The sequence below is a fragment of the Rhinatrema bivittatum genome, chromosome 2, assembly GCF_901001135.1.
Source record: "Rhinatrema bivittatum chromosome 2, aRhiBiv1.1, whole genome shotgun sequence".
NCBI lineage: Eukaryota > Metazoa > Chordata > Amphibia > Gymnophiona > Rhinatrematidae > Rhinatrema > Rhinatrema bivittatum.
This window is the reverse complement of record NC_042616.1, coordinates 250,030,323-250,057,144: the sequence shown is the minus strand read 5'-3', so window position 1 is coordinate 250,057,144 and position 26,822 is coordinate 250,030,323. Positions and strand designations below refer to the sequence as shown.

Sequence of the window (26,822 nt, the reverse complement as noted above, 5' to 3'; positions counted from 1 at the left end):
GGCTTTGGCGTCATATTGGTAGTGATGGATTTTTTGAGAGTAATCTTTTTTTGTTTGTAGGATTGAGGTTCTGTAGGAGTTGAGGTGTTTTTGTAGTCAGCTAGGAAGGAAGGGGAAGGTTCTTGTTCCATTTCCGATCTTTGGTTGTTATCTGTAGTTTAAGGGCCTTAAGTTCTGCTGTGAACCAGGGTTTTTTTTTTAAATTATGTGGCTTTATTTCTTTGGATGTGATAGGACAGACTTTGTCCGCAACGTCTTTGGTGATTCTGCTCCAAGAGCGGTGGGCTGAGTCAGTGTTGGTGAGGTCCAATTTGTCGAGTTTGGATGTGAGGGAGAGGATTAAATCTTCTTGAAAGCATGGTTTCCTGTAGTGAATGAGTTTGCTTTGTTTTATGTTGGGACATGGATTTTTATTTAATGTGAGCTTGGCGGTTATGAGAGTGGTCAGACCAGGGAACTGGGGTGCAAGTGGGGGCTTCTGCAGTGATAATGTGGAAGTTAGTGAATATTAAGTCTAATGTATGTCCAGCTTTATGTGTAGGGCTAGGTACGGTTTAGGTAAATCCTAAGGCTGTGATAGCAGATAAGGATTCACAAGCGGGAGAATGGGGCATGCGGTCCACATGGAGATTGAAATCCCCCAGGATAATGGCTGGAATATCAATGTCTATCTTCTCTGCAATAAATTCAATGAGTGGGGAGGGGTTGCTGTTGAGGAGACCGGGAGGAGTGTAAATGAGACAAATTTGAAGCTGTGGGGATTTGAAGAAACCTATTTCATAATTATGGGGAGGGTTAACAACCTAACAGGCCGATACAGTACAGTGCGCTCTGACGGAGCGCACTGTTAACCTGTCATTGGATGCGCGTTTTCCCTTACCCCTTATTCAGTAAGGGGCTGAAAACGCACGTCCAACCCGCCGAACCTAATAGCGCCCTCAACATGCAAATGCTTGTTGATGGCCCTATTAGGTATGCCTGCGCGATTCAGTAAGTACAATGTGCAGCCAAGCCGCACATTTTACTTTCAGAAATTAGTGCCTACCGAAAAGAAATGTATTCTGATACAATGGATTAAAATGATAACGATTGATGGAAATTTTTCAGATTGAGAAATGTCATATTTAAGAAATTTATACACAAGTGGAAAGTATTTTTGAAAAATTCTACCTTTTGAAACAATGAAGTAATTGGAATGGTTATATGGGAAACATGGTTAGATGCATACTTACATTAGATGAGTGGAATATATGAGGAGTATGTATAAATATGTGGGATGAATGTGGGGTATTGAGAGAAATGTATGAGGGCTGGAGGAATAAAGTGGAAGAGAGGCAGAAAAATATTTCTGCTATAGAAATATATTTAAATTCTCAAGTCCCAATGTACACAGTTAACTGAAAATGTTTATATAATTGGATGAACCTGATGTTAGTTTTGATGTTTTGTGAATATTGTTTCCTGTATCAAACAGTTTAACACAAAAAAGAAGTCCAAACAAATTCACAAGAGATGAGTAGGGTCTTTGTTTTCAGTTTAAATCAACTGTGATGTAGGTTACCAACAATTCTCTCACTCTACCTCAAGGAGCCCAGTTCAAGTATCTAACCCAGTCCTCTCCTAAAGGCAGAACGCAGTAAGGGATTCTGGGTGAAGCGAGGTTCCCTTCACCCTACTGTAAGAATCCATGCCTAGAGAGCTAAAGGCGGCCTTGGGAGAACTGGTAGGATCTCACGGTATGTTTACCAAATGTGTGCCTGATGCAAGATGAGCTTTACTTTGATTTATGCACCTTGTGACACAATGTAAATAACTGCACCTGAGCCAAGTTAGTCAAGTCTTGTGTTATTCCTGAAACTGTTCCTGCGGCTACAGCCAGCCCGAATACGCTACACCAATTTTCACCCATAAATTCCCAGAATTTTCTAAATGTGACAAATCTGTTTAAGAACATTCACCCTAATTTTAGGCTGTTTAAAAAGCTGTTTCTGAACTACAAATGAGTGTTTCAAGGCCTCCAGCTGCTGCTGGAAGAAAGCACATTCTTTGTTTCAAGTCCAGCAACCCCCACCCACCACCTCACTAGTGAAAGTGCTCATCCTCCAGGGCTGCCCATGCTGTTTGTTGAGTCCTGCCTCTTCGCCCACCAAGCAGCCAAAAGTGCCAGCTGTCTGGTGCCACAAATGTGTGTGAAGCAGGCCCTGTCCAGACGCATTTCCCAGCAGGGTCCTTGGCCCATACACAAAAGCAGAAGTGCAGTGCAGCAGTGCATGGGAGCCTCAGTAAGCATGCTGCTGAAGGAGAGAGAAACCCTTAGCTAACCAGTAAGGATGAATGCTGTTGTGGGAAATGGGGGAAGAGACACATGCTAGGCAGGGGATTAAGGTAGAGATAGGAGTGCTGCAAAGTGGATGGGTGGGAGAATCTGCTTAATATTGTTTTATTGTCCTGGCTTCTAAACTTTGATTTTTCCAGGTAAATATATCTTTAACGGATTTTCTCCTGTTTTTGTTGTCATAATAAACCTTGATAAATTCCTGGGAAAAACAAACAATAGAAATTGAAAATGAAAGTCCCTAGAGATGAGGTATAACACCAAATTCTGATAAAAAAATTATATATCATATGCACAAGAAAAATAAGTACAAATGTTCACACAGGATCAGTCAATTGTTTTAAACAAGAAGTTCTAGAAAATGGTTCTTTGCAAAGAAAGTAGCACAAGTACAAGTTAAAAGAGCAGAATGAGGTAAAGAATATAAGCTATAAAAAAGTGTGTATGCTTGTCAGCATTATGAATATGAATCAAACATATGGCCACACAGAAGGGCATATATGCAGAATATGACACTCAAAAAGATGTGCAGGCCTGGATGAGTATTTAGTGGTTAGAGCAGCAGGCCAAGAAACTGGGTTCAAACCCTGCTTCGCCCGCTGATGTGCCTTGTGGCCTTAGGCCAGTCACATTCCCTCCACTGCCTCTGGTACAGACTTGGAATATAAATGCTCTGGGGAAAAGAAATACCAACTACATCTAACAACCTGAGCTTGGATTTTGTAAGGCAAATAATTAAATCCATACGAAGAAGCATCTTAGGGGTGGATTTATCAAAATGCGGTACGTACCGCATGCGATAGCAAAAGGGGCGTGGTGTATGCTAACGGACCCCATCGCAAATGGCGAAGGTACTCACCGCATGGTCCCGGCTGCTATCGCAGAGCCTAACGCATCTGAAAGAGGTGTTGTTAAAATTGGCGTTATGGCTCTGCGATACCTCTTCGCAGGCAGGCTAACCCAGCCCACTCTCCGCCCAGGTTTTGAATTTGCATCCCCTCTCCGCCCCTACTCCTCCCAGTTTTTGCATCGCACCATACGATATGGTGCGATCGCATGCGGTAAACACGTTTTCGCATGCGTTAAAGGCCTATCGCATGCAAAAACGGGGCTTTTTCGCATGCGATAAGCCCTTAACGCATGCGAAAACGCCTTACCGCATTTTGATAAATGACCCCCTTAGTTTGTTACCACATTGGGAAATAAAAGTTCTAAACTACAAAAAAAATAGGTGAAAACTGTTATACTGAAGTCCGGCATGACGACACAAAGTTTTCTCTACTTCAAGTCTTTGAGAAAAAAATCAGCTCCAAAGGGTAAAAGCTTAAGTGCAAACAGTACATGTCAGAAAAGAAAAAGCTACATCTCTATTGTAGGAGTACAACAGAATTATAAAAATATCTGCAATGTATATTCATTTCTAATGCACATGATAAATGCATCTACAAATACATTTACTTGACTATAATAAAAGAAATACAAGGAAACAATGGATGAAGATTAACTGAAGTTAGCATTTCAAACAATCACTGAAAATATAGTGTGTGAGAAAACTTTCAGATAACCAGCTGAGCAAGATCTTTTAATAATCAAGCAACGATCACAGGGGCCAGGCCAATGGCAGCACTGAGCAATGCTATGATGGAGATCAGGGTTCACTTTTCAGAATCACATCCTGATGCATGAACCAGTCAGAACTGGAAGTACAAGCCTTCAGAAGGAGGGGAATTCCATTTATCAACTAGTACCAGGGCTGAAGAAAATTGCACATGCAGCACTTGACAAAAAAGGGCCAACAACTAAACTGGAGTGAGGCAAGCACAAAAAAAGGAAACAATAAAAAGAAACTGTGTGCCAAGACACAAGGCTAACAGACTGTACATGTCATTCAAAATGAACACTTGTAAAGTAGAATAATCTGAGATTTCAAAGGTAAACAAAGTAAAAAAATAAATAAAGCAACAGAATATACATATTAAGGTATTTCTCTGCATGAGGACTGCAGAAGTCCTATAACCACACCCAGAGAAGCTAAGATATTGCTCAGAATGTTAAGCTCTGTTGATGCACTTAAACCAATGTCAAACTGAGAATGTAGCATAAACAGAGTAAAGGAAATCACAATTAGGTTACCTGACAAACAAGAAACTATTATGCATCATTCAAAGAGGTTTTGGCATGAAGCTTTGCAAATGCAAGTTAAAAAAAAGAATAGTCTTGACAAATTTTAAGCTAATAAGCTAACAGTAGCAGTATGGAACTTTCAGCACATACTGTAAATATATTAAAATATTTGAGAGATTTCAATAGGTAAAAAAACCCCCACCAAGCCTTAAAGAGAAAAAAAAAAGTTACACCGTGAAATGTTATCACAAAATAAGGGATAACCCCCCCCCCCCCCAAAAAAAAAAAAAACCAACCCAACCTACACCAAAAAGGTGAGACTCAAAGTGATATGGATACATCTTATCAGTAAACTATGCTTTTTGGAAGAGGAAAGAATCTTTGTATAAGAGGATCCAAAAAAAATCTAAACTTGAAAATGGAGAAAAAAAAAAGCTTATGCGCAAAGATTTTATTAAGAGATTTTATATTACTTATAATAGAAAAACCATGCTAAACAGTTTACAACATAAAAACACTAATCAAACAATGTAATATTAAGATAACTAAAGTCCCTCAGTACATAAAACATGAATGGAAAGGAACTGACAGCTAGAGAAAATGGATATCAATTGGTGATGAGGCAGAGTTCTAAGTTCTAGAACATTCAGGATGGGTAGCACCCTGGTGCAGCAGGCAGATCACATCACCCATCACTGTGACTGGATACCTTTAAAGATACTTACCCATTTCCTTCTGATTACTTTCAGATACACAAGAACGCTTCCAAATTCAAAATGGATAAAAATCTGTTAGGTGTAAGGGTCTCTGATAAAACATTTTGTCTAAGCACAAATTCAGAGTAAAGAAATAGGCTGAATTTTGCCCTTATTGGCACAAACTGTCCAATTTAGACTTATTCAGTAAATAAAGGTCTAATATGGGAAATGAATTTGGTTTCAAAAAGGTTACAAAAAGCTTTATCATGTCTGACAAACTTAATAAGGATACACTGTAAACAAAATCTTCTGATATGTAATTGAATGAAGTCAAAGTGTTCATCTCTGTAGTCATGCTCTTTTTCCAATATACTAATGGCATCACACTGTTGGATAAAAACAATAAAACATTCACTTCAAGCATAACTGACATTGGTCTGAAGCTGTCATATATACATATAACTTTTTACATTAAATTTGCTTCTGCAAATATGCTTCCTTTTAACACTTCTTGCTGATATTACAGTAATCAGGAATAAAACTTTCCAAGATAGATGCTTTAGAGAAGCAAAATCTAGAGGTTGAAATAGCAACTTTATTTACTGTTCTAGGACTAAATTTAAATCCAAATTCTGGACACTTATATACTGGAGGTCTTGTATGATAAAGACATTTCGTGAACTACGATACCAGAAGATGGACGACATGGAAGCTCCATTAAGTTGGTCATAGTAAACTGCAGTAGCACCGAGGTGGACTCTTCATGATGTAATCTCTAATCCTTTTTGTAAAAGAGGTATTTAAGAATGATAGATAAAATTAACTGGTTTTGTCCCTTTCCTGACCATAGAGAGGGACTCTCTCATTTAAAGGAGTTAAGACTTCTGTAAATGGATTCCTGGCCAAAGTTAGAAAGTCTTCAATTTCTCTTGTAAGTTGGAATGATGAGACCATGCAACATCCAACATCTAAGCCATAAGACTGAAGCCTGGGATGAAGTAATGCACCTTGATTCTGAGTAATTACAGATGGAGATATACTTGGCCTTATCAAAGGATGAAATCGATAGATCTTGAAGCAAAGAGAACCATAGCTGCCTGGACCAATACAGGAGGTATGAGGATCATTGAGAGCCTCTTGTTTTAGGTTGAGGATGCTCTTGGAGATAAAAAGTATGGAAGGATACATGTACATAAGACTCCAAGTCCATCGGATAACCAGGACATCTAATGCTATACTGTTTCTGGATGGCTTTCTGGAAAAGAATACTGGCAGTTTGTTAGTACTGGAGGCTAAGAGATCCCCCTCCCATAGGGACCCCATTTTCTGAACAGCCAGTTGATTGTTATCCAACGATCATTCATGAGGTTTCATGACACTATAGCTTGTCTGCTATAGAGTTTCATATTCCTGGGAGATATGATGTCTTCAGTAATACATTGACTGGGATCACTAAAATCCCAGACTCTTATTTCCTCCATGCAAAAGGCAAAAGGCGGATTGCATATCTTTTTGCTATCAGCAAGCAGGCATTCCTTTTCAAGACCGTGTTAAAGCACACTCTGTGAGGGCCATGGCGACTTCAGAAGCACACCTACGATTGGTGCCGCTTCCTGATATTTGCAGAGCTGCTACCTGGAGCTCACTCCATACTTTCGCAGCCCACTATTGCTTGGACAAAGCCGGAAAACAGGATTCCATCTTTGGCCAATCTGTCCTCCGTAACCTTTTTCCAATGTGACGTACCAACACCCTTCCGCCTGCCTGGTAGGGTTCCGGATGCCCTCTACCAAATTCCATCCCAGTTGTTGTGCCTGTTGCACGCCGTTGGGTACATTTGGTGCATGTTCGGACATCCTCAGCTCGGTACTCACCCATATGTGAGGACTACCATCCTGCTTGTCCTGTGAGAAAGCAAATGTTGCTTACCTGTAACAGGTGTTCTCACAGGACAGCAGGATGTTAGTCCTCACGAAACCCGCCCGCCGCTCCGTGGTGTTGGGTTCGTTTTATGTTATTTTTCGGCACTACCTGTAGCTTTCAAAACAAGACTGAAGGGGGACCCCTGCTGGCTGCAGGGTTAGTGCCATGCTGGGCATGCCCAGTAGGGGCCAAAGTTCTAGAAACTTTGACAGACGTTTTCCGTGATTGGGCTCCATCCTGTGACGTCACCCATAAGTGAGGACTACCATCCTGCTTGTCCTGTGAGAAATGATAGTTTACAATGAAACCTAGAGATTCCAATACTTGTATTGTTACCCAGCTGGTTTGTTCCTACTGGATAGGAGAGCTCTATTAGTCAGTAATCCAAGTAGGGGAAGTACCTGACTTCCCCAATATGCAAATATGAGCTATTATAGTAAGGCACTTTGTGAATACGATCGGCTAAATGGGAGAACTCTATTGGTATGTTTTGAGATCAGAGTTTATCTGAACAATTGTCTGATTGAGGTGAACTTGAATGTATGTGTATGCATTCTTCAGATCCAAACCCTTGATATATTTCTCCAGGAAGGACTGGCTTGACAGCTTTGCTTTGTAGAAGGAGACTAACTAGCTGTAGCCGTTTGTTCATCAATATTTCTTGGCAAGCACAAGGCAGTACATATCTGGGAGAAACTTGAATGAATCTTAAGTGATAGCCTTTCTTCACAGTCTTCCTTACCCATTCGTCCATGATTATGTCAAGCCATTCATATGTCAAATAATCTCCTACTGTGGGTATGTTCTTGTACAGGAAAAATACCAATGCTGTAGATTTTCAGCTGTGACATTATCCAGGGTTTCATTTGCCACCTATCCCTCTGCCTGGGTCTTAGAACCTGGTGCTGAGGGATTTTTCTGTACTCCATCTTTAATATTAAAATTGTTTCTTGTACTGGTGGTATGGGGGCTTTTTCTAAGTTGAAGGCTGTTCTGGTGTGGCTGCTGTGGTAGTGTAGAGAGTGATCTTTATCAGATCAGTTTCTTAAACTATCTTGCTGAAGGGATTATCTCCTTTACAGAGACTACATGCTGTGAGTACATCCTCTGAGCCCAGACTCTTAGTCACACTAATATCCTGGCTCCAAGATGTTTCAAATGAGGCATATGCTGCATGGATAACGTGCTTGCCACATTCTACTGCCTCTGAAAGTTGAGCCTGCATTGTCTCCTTAGATTCCCATGGTAGAGTAAGATTTTACACATTTGTAAGCATGCATATACTGCATCATATAAACTGACAATTGCTGTGCAGCTATTTTGGATGACAACAAGGAGTTGTTTAACACTTTCCTATTTGGCCTAGCATTTTAGGATCCTTAAGGGAATCATTGGAATGGTCATTTGATTTTTTTTTTTTTTCATGGCTGTCTCTACAATTTCTGATTGATGAGTAAGCTTTACTGTTAAAACCAAGGACTGACTAAACCATTAACAGGCACCATCAATATGCATAACCAATTTTGGGAAGGCTCCTTTATTCATTATTTCATGCATTTCTACTTCTATTCTATTAGACTATTTCCAAGTTAAAAGTAGAAAGATGCATTTACACTTGATTTTGGGTAGCAAAATGTACACCATGTTTTACCAATTGCCAGAGAATTGTCCAAATTACAACAGATGTACACGAGCCACTTACAACAGCAATATCCACATCAAAGAATAAAACTTATAACTAGTTAAAATGCAAGAAAACAGTGAAAAAATTGAAACAAACCTTTGTACAAACTACCACTACAGGCATGCCCAAGTTATGTGTAAGTGTATCTTTGCCCAGAGGTAAAATCACACTGTCATCTGTATCTTCCTGTAACAAAGTATTTCTTCTCTGGGGAGAAGCTGGAAAATCTTCTCTTGGTTCTTCATATTCTTGGAACTCTCTAACCACTGTGAAAAAGTAACAGATCTGTATTATGAATATTACACAAACATCTCATTGCTACCAGAAATTACACTGTACAATTCTTTTGAATTTTGCCATTGTAGAAAATGCACACGTTATATTCCAGGGCAAAATATAGGTTGTAAGCTATACATGAATTGTATAGCTAGACTGATTTCTTAACTTGACATTAATAGAAAAAAAAAATAGGGGGAAAAACCCAGGTAGCTGCAAAGAAAGGCTCATTGCATCCTAGCCCAACAGAGATTAACTTCATTTTAACCCATAAGATCTTTTGGTGGATACCTTCCTTAGAAGCTAAAATGGCCAAGATACTTAAAGAAACCAAAGAAACAAGAGAGATGTACATTCGTTTTAAATGAATTAGACAATTTGAATTTCCCAGAGACTGGGAAAAATCTAATTACTGTGGGTTGCCACATATGCATAACCCTGGCTGCAACCCAATAGCTTTCCTGCTCTGACTTGACCCTAAATAGTCAGACTTCTGACTCGGAACGAAGAGTTCCTCACCTGCATAAGGTGACCTTTACTACCACTTTACCAGCAGGTACCTGGGATCATGGCTAGCATATGAAGACATATTGTTCTCATTCCCAATTGTTATTGTATGCACTCTCTCTGAATTTGAATTTAAAATGTTAAATAAGAAGCATTCTTGAAGTTATAATGTAAATAGGAAGGCCCTCCTTCCTAAAACCAAGTTACAATGTAAACAGATGTGATATTCCAGATCGAACACTGGTATATAAAAACAAACAAATAAAATAAATAAGGGGACAGCCTAATAGTTATCAATAAGATATTCAGGATGATGCATCTGAAAAATATCTGGGAGACCTGAAACAGTCTATGCCCCTGACATCTTTTCAAGGGAGACATGAAGCCCCAAACATGTGGCTGACCGAACTAGCCTAATGCCATCACCCCCGAGGCCTACACATAGGGCAACAAGGAAGTCCTCCTGAATGGTGTCTGACCATCCAAAGCAGATAACTCCTAAAAGTCACCATGAAGGAGCATGCCAAGAACACAGCAGCCAACAAGGAGGAGGAATCCACCCCAGTCAAACTCATTGCCCTGGACTACCTCCCCAATGAAGGGAGAAAGCTGCCTGGGTAAATTGCTTGTAGACTTCCGACCAGGAGTGGCAATTGCCTAAGGCAGGGAGTGAGGGGGCAGGAAAGAAGCTTCTGATAAGCACGCCTAGCTAGTCTCTGAACCTTGGTCCCTAATCTTAGAAGACTGCTCCAAAGGACAGGTCTCTTACAGAGAACTATATAAAATCAGAGATTGCAATGGCGATCATTCTGTGACAGAACTCCCAAGAAACATGGTTGTAAAAACCATGGCCTCATCTTAAACAAGCATAGGTCAAGCCATATAGGGGATTGACTGAAGGTGTTCCTAGCATCACTTATCTCCATGACTCCATCTGGGAGCTACAGGTCCCTGCTTAGGAAGGTTTGAGACCATCAACCTCAACCATACTGTTAAGTATGGGGAAGTTCACCATTGTCTTCCAACAACGGAGGGCTCAAGACACAAATCCATTGAACATAGCTGCCGAAGGAAAGAAACTATAAAAATATGAAAGACTGTTTAAGCAAAGACTTATGAGGGGGGCCTGAACGCTGTGCTTCCATCCACGAAAAGTGGCCTTAAAATACAAGGACAACACCTGAGGTAATCCAACACCATACCTTTCTCTCTCTCTCTATCATACTGGCCACCTTAAGACTGGAATCAGGTGTTTCACACTGAGGAGATACCATCTCTAGGTTTAAAGAGAAGCACTCGGGGAAGGGGCATAACAGCATCCAAGAATATGAGATCCCTCTACAGATCAGATTATTGCCTCTCATTTCTAATTCAAGAGATGCAGGAGGTCATACTCCAGAATTAAGGGTCACCAGCCCTTCTCTCCTTAATAGCCTCTCCTTCAAGCCATTATCCCCTTCTGAGGAGGAGGTCTTCACCTGTCTGCCAGATCTGCAGTCTCCTCTTTTCTAGCTGATTCCGTAGGACTGTCCCAGTTAGTGGAGTGTTCTAGCACTCCAAATGTTACCCAGACTAATTTAAGTTTCTTCTGTGAGGGGACATGAATAAGGGAAGCTGCCCAAGTAGGACCAACCAGAGATTTATTTATTTATTTTTAAACAGGTTGCATCAGTCTTCAGCATCCAAGTCTAATTTGGCCTTAAAATCCCTCTGGGGAGCTTTATTTGTGCAATAACTATTAGGCTCTCTCCTTGTGCTAGCCATGACCCCAGGTACTGCTGGTAAAGGGGTACTAAAGGCTTCCTTATGCAGGGGGGGTGGGGACTCTGGTTTTTCTTCGAGTCAGATGTCTGACTCTTTAGGGCCAAGTCAAAGCAGCAAGAGAGTTGTTTCTGCAGGCTGTTCTCTCCATTGCTCACTCCACTAGCAGAGCGAGTATTAGAAAAGAACTTTGCTATGCCTCTGAGGTCACCTGCTGAAATAACTCCCAAAAGAACAGGAGTTGCACAGGCTCTGCTCTGCCGGTGAGAAAATGTGTAGCCCCCACGGAACTTCCTTATTCAACTATCAGAGGAAAGGGATAAACAACTTGGAATGCTCAACTTACATTAGGTGCAAAGTGGCAGTAAAATGGTTGCACCAAGCAGGCCCTGTTCCACATGCACTGCAGTACTACTTCCCACTGCCTGAGCCAGCATTTGATTGGGGAACCCACCCAGTTTAGCTTTTTTGCAGGTTGCTGACCCTCCATAGACTGCATCTCTTCCTGATGCCTGCCTACTCACAAGCCAGGCAGAAGGCACAGTTGACATGCTAAACCACCACGGATTTATCTGCAGCACTGTGCTTTTTTCTCTCTTTTTTTTTTTTTTTTTTTTTTAATAAACAACCATACTGGAAGCAAGTGGAGGGAGGGAAAAAGAGGGAAGAGTGATTACTTCAAACCCCAAGACCAAGTCAAAATCTGACAGCACCATAAGAGACTGGGAAGCAGACCAGTGAAAAAGCTGTGCTGCAAGCATTAAAAAAAAAACAAAAACACATTTTACTGAGATAGTTTACTCTAAGCAGCTCCTACTGCTGGACCCATCAAAAGAAAAAAAAGTCACCAGGGACCACTACTGAGTGACCATTGAAATAGGACCTCAGACCCCAAATGAGTCATTTCCCAAGGGAAAAGGAACAATCAGGCCCATTGCCCAGAGCACTCCCAAGACTGTCTGTATACTCCACAACAAAACTGAGCCTATAGCCTTCCCAAAATTAGCCTGCTCCTGGCTGCAGCACCAGTCCATGTGTCCATACCATCAGCTGGAGACAGAAAAACTGAAGAGTTGAAGGCACCAGACACGTATAGGGGAAGTGAACAGCTGTAAGCTTTATTTTGCCTCCATTTGCTGACAAGGGAACATAACCTACTTATCTGGCCTAGTCTGGCATGGACAATAAGGAAATTCAATTTTTATGATTCTTCCAGATTATTATACTCTACCAGAAGATCTGATAGGATGCCATGAGAACTACACGTGGTACTCTGTAAAAGTTTGCCACAAGACAAGTCCAAAGTGCCAGGAAAAGGCCTGTAAAATTTGTGAGGAAATGGGCAACATTCTGGGGGAAGGAGCTACTTATTCTGACAAGAAGGGCTCCACAGCTGCTGGCCTTAATATTTAACACACAGCTAGAACAACTTTTCAACTAAATAATGGGAGAAAGCCAAGAGTCATTCAGAAGTACATGATTCAGAGTAAGATATTTAAGGATACTAGTATAACAGAAATTAGAATATTTCAATAGATAGGTAAAGCCTGAAATAATCCAGATGGAATTAAAGAGCTAACAAATATGAAGGAATATAAATTACCTCTATAAACTGATAACAGGTTGCTAATATCAATTATAAAAAAAAACTCTAAATTGTATACAAATGCCAGAAGTCTAAAAAAAAAAATGGAGTTCAAAAGTACAGCACTTAATGAAGATACAGATATAATAGGCATTTCAGAGGCCCAGTGGAAAGAGGATAATCAATGACACACTGATACCAGGGTACAAATTATATCAACATGACAGGGCAGATCCAATTAGTGGAGGGTAGGTACTATATGTAAAGGCTGGTATACAGTCCAGCAGGATAAAAGCCTTGCAGGAAAAGAAATGCATTGTGGAGTTATGGTTCGAAAGTACATGGGATGCAAAAGCATATAAAAATGGATGTATACCATTATCCACCTGGCCAGGATGAAGAATCTGACAGTGAAATACTAATAAGATAGAAAGGCAAATAAAATTGTCAATACAATAATGGGAAATTTTAACTATCCTTGTTAATATCAGATTAGGATATCCTAGGGAGGTTAAGTTTCTATATGCTATAAATCAGTGTTTCCCCAACATTCTCTCTCCCAAGGCACACTTACATTAACAAAAATGTTGCATGGCACAATGACCACCACAGAGCAAGCAGTCAGAAGACCAAAAGAAAAGTTAGGAAAGCATTGAAAGCCACCAGTCTCTTTCAAATTTTATAACAAAGGGAGAGAGGAGGTAGAGACATACTGAATATGAACTCGTAATGATGGACCAGCTCTATCTAAATACAAGTACAGGAGGGAGAAGATGGGATGCAGGCAGCAGGATCAGTTGTGGCTGCTAGAGCTGCTGCTCCCAAACAAACAGAAAAAGTCAGTTACATCCAATGCTCAGTGAATGCTCTCCTTATCTAACTCAGTCTGGGGTTAAGACTGAGGAGGGAAGGAGGTAATGTGTGCTGCCCATTAATTATCACAGCCCGGATTCATGCTGTATCTAGGAAGAAGAGGCGTGCATGTTTACACGTTCTCAGAAAGGAGTTCCTACAAGTTTGATCCACCACTGTTTTTTCTTTTTGCTGTGAACTGCTGAGTAGAACTCAGGCACTGCTGACCTGGATCTGAGCATCAGGCAGTGTTAAATTTTCCATGGCACACTGGTTGGGAACACTAATATAAATGACTGCTTCATCAAACAGCTGGTTTTGGAATCTATGAAGTGGGGCTCAGGGGACAGGGAGAAGTTTTAAATGTAGCACTCAGTGGAATGTGGGACCTGATGCAAAGCACTACAGTTTATTTTTATTTTGTTTAGAATTACTTATAACCCATACCTGCCAAAGTTCAGGTCTGGGTGCAGAGAAACATACATAAAAGGAACAGATATTAAGTTTAGACAGACATACAGTATCATAAAAACATAAGAACACAGACTAGCAATATCAAATCACTGCTGATAAATACTGCTGCTTACTGAAAAGGAGATAGTAATGCTGGATAGAGTGTTGGTGGGAAAGTTGCAGAATACAAGTAGGTTTTAAGGGCTTTTTTGAACTCCTTGATCTTTCAAGGCTGCAAAGTTGTAAAGAGAGGGAGTGCTTAGCAACAATAATCATAAGCAATCTCAGCTGACAATCAATAAAAACATTTTCAAGTACATTTGAAGCAATAAGCCTATAGGCCTTCTCAGGGAGGGAGTCAGCTGGACTGCTAGATGACCAAAAGGTAAAAAAGAAGTGTTTATACTGTGATGATTCAAAAGAAAAGTCACTGTGAAAATGGAAGATCAAACAGGCAAACTAAAGAGTAACAAATCACTGGGACTGGATGGTACTCAGCCCTTTCTGAAAGGACTCAAATATAAAATTGCAGATTTGTTACTAGCAATCTGTAACCTATCATTAAAACCAGCCACAGTACCTGAAGACTGGATGGCCAATAACACCAGTTTTTAAAAAGGATTCCAGGGGTGATCCAAGTGTTACGGATCTGCTGCTCGAGTTAGCAATCTGTTAGCGACCTGCTGCTGGATGCTCCTGTAAGGGGAGGAGCTAGCAAACTGTTGTAATAGTGCTAGTGGTAAACAATCTGTTGCAGGGTCTGCGATGCGGATGGGAGGAGCGAGCAGATACGAATAGCAGTCTGATGGAAGTTCCTCCCCTAAGGGAGGAATAGCAATCTGTAGTGAACTGCCTCCTATGGGTCTGCTAAGGAATGGCAATGTAATGTAGACTGCAGAGTTGGCAATCCGTACTAGCGGAGTACTGGAGATGGTGCGCAGCTGGACAGAAAGTAAATAGGTGAATCCTTGGGCCGATGGCAGATGATAGCACCCTCAGGAGGGAGTCCCGAGAGGGACCACTGGCTAGGCTGGAGTATGGAGACAGACTCAGATAGTTCTTTATTAGATAAGCAGTATAACCACCAGAGGTGGCAGTAGTGAGCTGGTATGCCTGGCAGGGCTGAAGTCCCTCAGAGACTGGAACTGCGATTCCCAGGTTGCTGAGCTGCAAAGAGACTGCAGATAGTGAATAGACAGGATATGCAGATATACATAGCCAGTACTAGATATCTCACACAATGTCTTGATAGGGCTCAGTAGTTGGAAAGGGTTAGGCCCTCGAGGAGCGAGTACCTGGTTCCAGGGAAGCTCTGAGAGAGCAGTGGTCACTCACACTAATCTGTATCTGGAATAGCTTCTAGTCGAAAGAGAATCTTCAGGGTGTTCAGGAACATAGGCCCTCAAGGAGCGAGTACCAGTTCCTATATACCATCTGAAATAGTAACTCACAATGTCTGTACCTGCGATGGCTTCTGGGCAAGGAGAATCTTCAGAGTGTTCAGGAACATAGGTCCATGGGGAGTGAGTACCGGTTCCTGTCTGTAGTCTGAAATAGAGAAAGAGAATGAGGCTCCCGAGGAGCGGGTACCCCTGGTAGGTCCGGAGAGGCAATGCTGCAAGAGTAAAGTGGGTCCGGAGGAGTCCCACAAACAATCTTGTGGTGCAAGATGGTGTTTGGACAGCCGAAGCTAGTCCAATCTGAGTCCTTGCTAACTCGACTTGTTAGCAAAAGAAAAGACCTTTTATGTTGGAAGCGAATGACGTCAACACAGGGGGACGCCCCTGAGGTTCGCGCCCTTGCTGGTACATACTTCGGAGCATGAGCCCTACGTCATCAGGAACTTGGCGGATCCGCAGCATCGAGCCGGCCTGGGGACGCCGGGAAGGAGCGGCATGGATGCACCGCGGCATCAAGCTGTCCATCAGGCACGGAGGGAGTCGCCACACAGGTTGAGAGGTGGAGCGAGGGCGAAAGCAGGCATGAACGCAACACCAAGAAACTATAGACTGGTGATTTGGATGTTGGTGTCAGGCAAATTAATAGAAACCAAACTTAAAGTTATTGGCCTTGTGGATAGACATGGCCTAAAGGGAAAGTCAACATGGATTTAGCACAGGGAAGTCTTGCTTTAATCTACTTGATTTTTTTTTAAGGTGTTAAAACATATGGACAAGGGGAGCTGGTTGATAGTGTATCTGGACTTTCAGAAGGCATTCCACAATGTCCCTCGTGAGAGACTCCTTAGGAAATTAAAGTCATGAGATAGGAGGACGTGACCTTCTGTGGCTTGGTAACTGGTTAAAAAAGTGAACAATAGGACTAAATGGTCCATTTTCCCAATAAATAATAGAGTGCCCCAGGAATCTGGAACATTCATAAGTCATCTGGAAAAGAGAAATGATTAAGGATCAAATCTAGAAACTACAAAGTTATTCAAAGTTGTTGTGAGGACATTATAAAATTGCAGGACTGGGCACCTAAATGACAGATGAAATTTAATGTGCACAAATGCAAATGTTGCATGATTTGTTTTACTCTGTAGCTGTTTTTCCCCGGACAGCTCAATTCCTCCAAGCTGGCCTGTAGGTGGTGTCTAATCTCTACACTGTAGTTCAGAGGCTTTGGATGTTGGCTTGACTCAGAATGAGGCTTGGATAGCATATACATCCCAGAATCCTTGGAGAAGTTATAAGACAAAGATCCTGCAGTGCCACAGGCTAATTTTTACTTGCAAGACAGCTGAGGAAAAGGTAAGGACTTCAGTAGGTCTCTCTCATTCTCTAACAAGTAGTATCAGAAGCTCCCAACAGCTGAAGAATGGCCAGAAAACAAAGCAGCCACCATCATTACTACTATCCAGACTATGTTATGATCAACAGGGAAGAATCTGTACAGATCAACTTCCTCAGGTGATTGAACTTAGGAAGTGGCAAGGCTGACAAGCATCTGGGAGAATGAGAACATTGAAGAAATGCTTATCAAAAGTATCAAAGGAGGAAAGGTTAAGCCAAGGGAAAGGTGAAACTGGACCACAAAAATGTCAGCTGGACTCACATTACAACAGCCATTAGAACATACATGCTAACTGATTTCCCTCGTGCTAAGAACCAGTATGCAGCCCTGAAAGTGGAAGAGGAGAAGCCATTCCAAGATGAAGAACTGCAAAAGGCAAACCCCAAAGCTGCAAGCTCAACCACCACTGCATTTAGGAAGTGGAGGGTAGTGGCAGCTAGCTGGTGACTTGCTGCTGAAGGACAGAGGCATCCATCTGCTGACCAGATGTGTCCCAGGAAGTATGCTGTCTGCTGGGTGCCAAAATCCAACACAAGACTGCTGAAAATACTCAAGCCTACCTATTACTATCCAACGCTGCTCATCCATGTTGGCAAAAAGTGAATTTGTGGCTCTGGAGGAAAGGGTAAAGCAAATAGATGTAGAGGTGGTAAGCTCCTCTGTCTTCAGAGATGATAAAGGGCCAGGCAGGGAAGCTCACATTCTGAATAATGAATGATTCTATAGATGGTGCAGGCAAGAGCATTTGAGCTTCCTAGACAGTGAGATGATGTTTCAAGGACTACAGAATGGAGATACAATCCATCTGTGGAAGAAGGGGCACAACTTCTTCCAGCACGCACAGACCTGCAAACCTACTGAGGAGGGCTTTACACTAGAATAGTGAGGGATGAGTAAACAAAGTCATCCGGTAAGTGAAACAAAACACTAGTGTAGAATAGGGAAAAAAAAGTGCAACATCTGGAAAGCTATGCACACTAATGCTCATAGGATGGAAAATAAAGTCCTGGATCTAGAAGCAGTCATGGAACCGGCTAACTTGGATGTAAGTTGCTGTCACAGAGACATGGTACTCAAAAGCCTGACTTGGATATAGTTAAACTAGGCTACAATCTATTCAGGAAGGACTGGGTAGGAAGAAAGCGAGAGAGAGGAGTACTAAAGCAACAGAATTGCAGGGCTTACAAGGTATGGAGGAGGCACTGAGAGTTAATTTGAAAAGATGGAACAGAAAATTATTTATAGTGGTGTAATATTCAGATCTCCATAGCAAAGAAAAAATAAAAAGATTTAAAGGGAGGATATTCACAAAATTGCTATGAAAGAGAAGATGTGCTCTTACTAGGGGATTTCGACCTGCTGAATGTTAAGATTTGCCATATATGGTCAGACCAAAGGTCCATCAAGCCCAGTATCCTGTTTCCAACAATCCAGGTCACAAGTACCTGGAAGGATAGCAAAAGGTCGATAGATTCCATGCTGCTTATCCCAGAGATAAGCAGTGGATTTCCCCAAGTGCACCTTAACGGATTATGGATTTTTCTTCCACGAAAATGTCTAAACTTTTTAAACCCAGCAATACAAAGAGCTTTAACCACATCTTCCAGAGTTTAAATTATGCATTTAGTAACAAAAATATTCTGTCAAATATATTACCTAGTGTTTGTACTTTTTGATTGGAACATTCCAACTGCAATGTCTTCTAGAAGGGAGATCCTGGATTCTCTGCAAGGAGAAATGCCCCATCACTGGTAATAGAACCCATATGGGAGGGGGCAAAACTGGACATGGTGCTCACTAATGGAGACAGTGTTTCTGATATTATAGTGGATAATTACCTGAGATCCAGTGATCACTGGATGGTGTGGTTCAGCGTTAAAAAGGGTAGATAGTGAAGGTATATTCAAAGACGAGGGTCCTAGACATGAGGAACACAAAAGTGTGTGTGTGTGTGTGTGTGGGGGGGGGGGGGGGGGGGGAAGTAGAAGAGCGGTGGACAAAACTAAAAGGAGATTTTACAAAGGCAAATAACCTGTTTGTAAAGTATGTAAAGGAAGGAGGAGAGAGGATACTATGGTTTACTAAAGCAGTAACTGAAAAGGTAAGGAAAAGCTGGACTTCATACATGACAAGAGATCACAGAAAGAGGAATACAGGCAAACGTATCTGGAAAAAGCTAAGATGGGAAAGTAGTCAGGAATGCAAAGATGCAAAAAGGAAGAAAACCAAATATGGTATAATGCAGGGGTTGGGGGAAGGAAGACTTTATAATATATGTTAGTGATAGGAAGAATTGCAAAAGTGGCATTGTGAGAATCAGGGGTGAAGGGATGGAATATGTAGAGGTTGACAAAGAAAATAAGAATTGCCATACTGGGTCAGAAAGAGGGTCCATCAAGCTCAGTATCCTATTTCCACCAGTGGCCAATCCAGGTCACAAGTACCTGGCAAGATCCTAAACACCCAGGGGTAAATAGTGGTTTTCCCAAAATCTCTGGAACCACTTATGAACGTCGCTTCCAGGAACTTGTCCAAGCCTTTTTTAAACTCAGCTACACTAACTGCCTTTACTACATTCTCCAGCAATAAATTCCAGAGCTTAATTGTGCCTTGAGGGAAGAGAGTAAATAACTACTTCACTTTTACCTGTTCTAGTCACACTCATTTTAATTTAAAAAAATTGGTTATCCACTAGTCTGAAAATCTTAGCAGCTAACAAAAAAAAAAAAAAAAAAAAAAAAAAAAAAGGGCAAAATTTTCTTAGACCTCTATCATATCCCTCCTTCAGCCATCTTCTCCAGCCTGAAGAGCCCTAACCTCTTTAGCCTTTCTATCCCCGTTATTTTGGTCACTCCTCTCTATATCTTTCTCCAGTTCAACTAGATTTTTTTTGAGATGTAGCATCCAGAACGGCACACAATACGCTGGTCAGGAATGGGAAACTCCAGTCAGAGGGCCACAAACAGGCCAGGTTTTCAGGATATCCACAATGAATATGCATGAGATAGATTTGCATACAATGGAAGCAGTGATGCAGATCTCATTCGTACATATTCATTGTAGATATCCTGAAAACCTAGACTGTTTGTGGCACTCGAGGACTGAGTTCACCATCCCTGCTCTAGGTGCAGTTTCACCATGGAGCCATACAGAGGTAGAGAGACAGTCTCCATTTATTTCTCCCTTCCATTCCTAATAATTCCTGTTTTGTTTATTTGATTGCTGCTGCACACTAAGCCAAGGATTTCAAAGTAATGTCCGTGATGAAGTCCAGATCCTTTTCCTGGGTGGTAACTCCTAACATGGAACCTAACTTCGTATAACCACAGTGTGGATTACTTTTCCCCATGTGCATCACTGTGCATGCTCCACATTAAATTTCTTCTGCCATTTCAATGTCTAAGCATTGCAAAGACCTCTTACAATTTAACTCCTCTGAATAATTCTCATCTGCAAATTTGATCACTTCACTCCTTACACCCTTTTCCAGATCATTTATAAATACATTAAAAAGCACTGGTCCCAGTACAGATCCCTGAGAGCCTCACTGTTTCTTCACTGAGCAATCTGACCATTTATTCCTACTCTCTTATCTTTTAACCAATTTGCAATGCACAATAGGACATTGCTTCCTATCCTATAAATGTTTTATTTTTCTCAGGAGTCTCTTATGGGGAGACTGTCTGAAATTCCAAATACACTGTATCGACCGACTCATCATTATACATATATTTATTAACCCCTTCAAAAAATGGTAATAGGTTTGTAAGACAAGACTTCCCTTGTATAATTTCATGCTGGCTATGTCCCATTAAACAAGTATTTATATATGCGCTATGATTTTGTTCCTTAGAATAGTTCTGATCTGAGCTTCCAAGATTGTATTTTTTAAACTATGTCCATATTTGACAAACAATCTTTGTATCTGCACCTTTTAGTTTTTTTTTCTAATTTTCCTCATGTTATCAAAGTCATCCTTTTGAAAATTAAATGCTAGAGCAGTAGATTTACTTAAATGTTCTCCTTCCAGTCATTAAGCCAAATCTGATCGATTTATGATCTTGGTTGCCACGTGTCCTCATTACTGTTAACATTTGCACCAAATCCTGAATTCCACTAAGAATTAGGTCTAAAATGGTTCTCCCTGCGTTGGTTCCGCAGCTGTTCCAAAATAAGTCATTTATGACATCTAGTATGTCCTGATGTGACATTTACCCAGTTAAAGAAAAATAAAATTGCTTAAATATTTCTCTTCTGTGTTCTGTGGAATGGCCAAGAGCAGGACCACATTACATATTCACAATAGGATTGGAAGTGAAAACCTCAAATCTATTTTCAGAAAAGTATGTTCAAGAGGAGCTAACCAAACTTAAAGCAGATAGAGACTAAGCCAGTTGAGGTGCATGTGAGAATTTTAAAGTAATTTAAAAATATTGGCAGCACCGCTGGCTAACCTTTTCATTGCTTCTTTAGGGCAGTGTTTCCCAACCTGTTCCTGAAGGCACATATATCGAAGTCAGATTTTCAGGACTGAATATGCACGAGAGAGATTTGCATACACTGGGTCTCCAAAGTACACAAATCTCATATATGCATATTCTTTGTGGCAATCCTATGAAGCTAAACTAGTTTGGTGACAGCGGAGAAAAAAAAAACTACAGAAATGAAATTGCACTGATCAGACTTGCAAAGCTGCTAAAAATCTAGAAAGTATGTAAAAGGTCAAAAAGTATGTTAAGGTTCAACACTGGTTAAGCCATTGAATGCATTATTACCATCAGAATTTTTTAGAACGGTGTTACAAAGGCTTGTTCTGAGTCATATTGACTATTGTAACAGCTTGTGACTGGACTGCGTGACAAAATTGTACAACTTAATCCTTGCAGCAGCATGCTGTTCATCGGTGGAGTTAGTAAATATGATCATATTTCTCCAGTGCTGTGGCTACCAGTTGGGTATTAATCGCATATTAAGTTATTAGATATCACGCATAAGTTACTTCATGTAGATAATCAGTACAAGTTGAGAAGTAAATTGCAACTGTATGAACCTGAGTGTTCCTTGTGATCTGAGGGAACTGAAATGCTAGTAATACCGAACTGTGATTATTATTCAAGTCTATACACAGAAGAGCTTTTTCATATACTGCTCCTATTATGTGGAATACATTAGGCATTTGAGGAAAGAAAAAGGTAGTAGATTTAGAAAAGGCCTGAAAGTTTTTTCAGGCTGCTTTTAACTGCATTGCAATATGTTCTTATTTTATTTGTGTTGTATTGTAATCCACCTTGAACAACTAGATTGGAGGGACAGGTTAGAAATTTTATGAACAGTTCCATTTTTACCATCAAGCTCAATTTGAAAGAAATCACATGACCTACAAGAATTTAATCTTATTAGCATATGAGATAAAAATGCCAACCAATTAGGAAAATGTTATGCAAACAAAATAACTTACTGGTGTGTAAACTGGAGGTGATGACATTTAACCTACCATACTACTAACATTCTGAGACTGCTCTTGAATGGCCTTTGCTGGTAATGGCACTCATTTCTTTCAACAAAGACCTCGTTCTATGTTAGCTGCCTGTATTAAGTGTTTATTTACAGCCCACAATAATGTTGGTGACCCAAATGGAATGTGCAGTGAGAAGGAGGGGCAGCATGGTATTCCTGATTGGTGAGTAAAAGCTTGTTCCTTGCCTTGCTTCCCTTTATGGAAGACCCTATTTCCATCCCTTCCTTCCATATAGGGAACCCCATTATGATTTGGGCATTTACTAGACCATACTGGCAAATGAGAAATTTCTATTTTACCTGGGATTTTTTGGGTATAGGTTTTGTTTAGTTGTTGAGTTTTTGTCTATTTTGCTTAGAGTAGAGTAGATCCTCAAGATGATTTAGAGCATGGGGGTTCCTCACTGCTCCATCACTTTGTAACAGATGCCTCTAGATTTGGGAAGGCACTTCCCTGCCTCCCCCACCCCCAAGACAGGTAACAGGCTTAATTTAATACTCTCCCCTAAGCACAATGTCATGCAAGATATCAAATAAATACTAGTCTTATTAGAGAATGCATGCTTACAAATGCTATTAAGTGAGAGAGAGTTGATGCTTCTGTTTGTGCAGAAAACAGAAATTGTCCACTTTGTGATTCAGGTGTGATGCAAAGAGGTCAATTGTCGGTTGACCCCACCGTTGAAATATCCTGGTCACTACTGCCGGATCCAGGGACCATTTGTTTGGTTTGAACTGATGACAGAGTTGGTTCGCTAGTACATTGTGAATGCCTGCCAGATAAGTGGCCCGGAGAAACATTGAGTGGTTCAGGGCCCAACCCCAAATCTGTGCCGCTTCTTGACAAAGGAGATACGAGCCCATACCTCCTTGTTTGTTGATGTACCACATGGCAACTGTGTTGTCAGTTTGGATTAGAACAGTTTTGTGCAAAAGGCAGTCCTTTAACACATGCAGTGCATAACGTATAGCTCGAAGCTCTAGGAAATTGATTTGAAATGTTGCTTCGAGTTGTGTCCAAGTACCTTGGCTTTGGAGAGTGTCTATGTGAGCTCCCCAACCCAAGATGGATGCATCTGTATTTAATGTTATTTGTGGGACTGGTTGCTGGAAGGGTAGGCCCTTGCGCAAATTGTCCTTGTTCACCCACCAAAGTAGAGAGGAACGTAACTGGTTGGTTACTTGAATTGGAGAATGTAGTGGTTGAATGGCTTGGATCCATTGAGATCTTAAAGTCCATTGAGTTACCCGCATAGCTAGTCTTGCCATAGGAGTGGCAAGAACTGTGGAGGCCATGTCGCCTAGTAAAGTTAGAAACTGATGTGCTGTTGCTTGTTTCTTTGAGTGAATCGAGTTTGCCAACAGGGACAGTGTTTCTGCTCGATCTTTGGGTAGAAAGGCTCTTGATAGGATGGTGTTCAATTCTGCTCCTATGAATTGAAGTAGGTGAGATGGAATGAGATGGGACTTTTGATAGTTGATGAGAAAACCCATGGAGTGAAGTAGAGAAATCATTCAACTGAGAGAAGTAAGAGCTCCTTGTCGAGTTTGACTTCTGATTAGCCAGTCGTCTAGATATGGGAAGACATGGACACTTTGTGTAAGTGTCCCGCTATTACTGCCAGACATTTTGTGAATACTCTTGGAGCAGAGGCTAGTCCGAATGGTAGTACTTTGTACTGGTAATGTTGATGGCCTACCATAAAGCGCAGATATTTGCGATGAGGAGGGTATATTGGAATGTGAGCATAAGAGAGTCTTGAAGGTCCAGAGAAAGCCAATCTCCTGTTTGAAGAAGTGGAAGCATGGTGCCTAGAGAGACCATCCTGAATTTTTCCTTTCAGAAATTTGTTGATATTTCTGAGGTCTAGGATGGGACGTAGGCCTCCGGTTTTCTTTAGAATGATGAAATACCGGGAGTAGAATCCTCTGCCCTTTTGGGTCTGAGGCACTAGCTGTTCAGCCCTGGATCTCATAAGGGTGGATAATTCTGCTTGTAGATGAATCAGTTGAGATTCTTGTTGTGGAAAAACTCTGTGGAGATTCTGGTGGACTTGATAGAAAATTTAGTTTGTAACCTCGAGAAACTATAGAGAGTACCCATTGGTCTGAGGTTATTTTTAAGCCAATGTGTGTGAAAGTGGGATACTCTTCCTCCCACTGGCAGATATGGTCGAGGGTTTAAGGGATGGACTTGTTCTCTGGCCTGTATTTCAAAAACCCATCGCTGGGCCTGTCTGTGGAGGAGGTTGGGTCTGGGTTGGGATCTTTGTGGCCTAGGGCAGTGGTTCTCAACCTTTTTTGTCGGGACACACCTGACAAATGGTTCTCACATGCATGACACCCTGACCCATGATCGTCACAGGGCTAGATGTAAAAGTACAGTTTGCATCCACGGGAACCCCCCTGACCCACAATAATGGATGTAAAGCAATTGATAGTGCTCGCTCTCTGACTTCACACAGGTGGGCAGATCTAATGTTCGGGATTGAGAGAAGGCCTTTATTTGACTATCTCAAATTGCGTTGCAGTACATGTAATCTTATTGCTGTGTTTAACCAGTCTGTCATGTCTCCATATAAAATCTTGTGAATAATACATAAAACTTTAAAAATTATTCTCTGTTCGATAGGAAGCCAATGTAGCTCTTTCAGAATTGGAGTAATATGGTCCCTCTTTCTGGTGTTTGTCAATATACGTGCTGCAGTATTTTGTAGAATCTGCAGAGGCTGTAAAGTACTTTTTGGCAAACCCAGCAACATTGCATTACAATAGTCTAATCCTGTAAATATCAGTGCTTGTAACAATGTTCTAAAGTTTTCTTGGGAGAGCAATGGTTTAAGGCATCTCAGCATCATTAATTTATAGTAACCTTCCCTAACTTTCTTCGTGATGTGGGCTTGACCATTAAATTTCGTATCTATATAGAAACCTAAATTTCTTGTTACATTTACTACTTCAACCATATTATCATTATTTAAACTTAACTTTGGTTCATCATATCTTTTTCCTATCTAAAATAATAAGTTTTCTCTAAATTTAAAATTAATTTTAACTGTGTTAACACTTGTCTAATTATTTCTAAATACATTTTTATCAGTTTACAAGTCTCAACAACATCCTTCTCAATAGGAAACAAAATCTGAATATCATCAGCATACACAAAATAAATTAAATTCAGGCCTGTTAGCAGATGACATAGGGGAAGTAAATATATATTAAACAATGTTGCCGAAAGTGCTGAGCCCTGTGGAACGCCTGTCGTTAGCTTAATGGTGTCTGAGAAATTGTCCCCTATTTTAACTGCAAAAGATCTATTTTCTAAGAAGGACCTAAACCATTTTAAAGTTACATCAACTAAACCAATTTCTGAAAGTCTTGTTAACAGTAATTCATGATCGACCGTATCGAAAGCCGCCGACAGGTCTAAAAGCACTAGTATGTACCTTGTACCACAATCAAAACCTCTCAATACTGTATCGTTTAGTGATAACAATAATGACTCAGTATTATGATTTTTTTCGGAAATCATAATACTGAGTCAGAATTACAACATTCCCCATACAACTCACCCTACAAAAAAAGATGTTCTGGTGTCATGTCAGTAACAGCAACTCAAACTCCTTCTACTTCCAGGCTCAATAGCCCTACTTATGAAAAGTCAGCAGTTTACCACCAATGCATGTCTTCTTGAGAAAACACAACAAATAAGACTGATACAAACGCTTACATGCTAATAAAATATCTCGGTAACAGACACAGAACAGACCTAACATACTCCCAGGATCTGTAGTAATGCACATAAACTAATCCGCACACAGTTACACCTGTATTATGGAATACACTCAAACAGGAGCAACCCTATCTATGAAAAGGCAATACTACAAATATTAAATCAGGCCCTAAAAACCAATACACCTCTTATTAGGAAAACAGAACTAGCAAGCAGCTATGGATCCCCACATAGAAATAATTGTAAAACTATACTAATAAGCAGAATAAATGTTTCAAAGCAGCTATGAACAGAACATCCAACAATTAAAAACTATTACAAATTCTCCAAACACCAATAAAATATTTTAAAAAAAAAAGCAGACACATCACATAATATTAAATAATCAAAATGGCAGTCAATCAGGAAAAATAAACTTAAAAAGCCACCTTTACTTACCCCTTCCAGCAGCTCTCCTACTCCTCTTCCATGCAGGACGTAGCACACAGCAGAAGCAGCAGTAGAGGCTAAGCTCTATATTCATGGTCCTCTTCCTTAGGGCCCATGTCTCTCACACACCATACCAGTCATGCATGCCC

At 40.8% G+C, this 26,822-nt stretch overlaps 1 protein-coding gene across 2 annotated transcripts in view; it reads right to left on the bottom strand.

Annotated features, from left to right (window-relative positions):
* The window catches only part of DYNC1LI1 (dynein cytoplasmic 1 light intermediate chain 1), a 136,585-nt gene that overhangs the window by 69,161 nt on the left and 40,602 nt on the right, over positions 1-26,822 (bottom strand). For both annotated transcript variants that reach the window (XM_029589409.1, XM_029589408.1), the window contains exons 5-6: positions 8,861-9,030; positions 5,450-5,543 (exon numbers count right to left, since the gene is read on the bottom strand). In XM_029589409.1, coding sequence (XP_029445269.1) covers positions 5,450-5,543; positions 8,861-9,030 — 264 coding nt within the window. The remainder of the gene's footprint in view (positions 1-5,449; positions 5,544-8,860; positions 9,031-26,822) is intronic.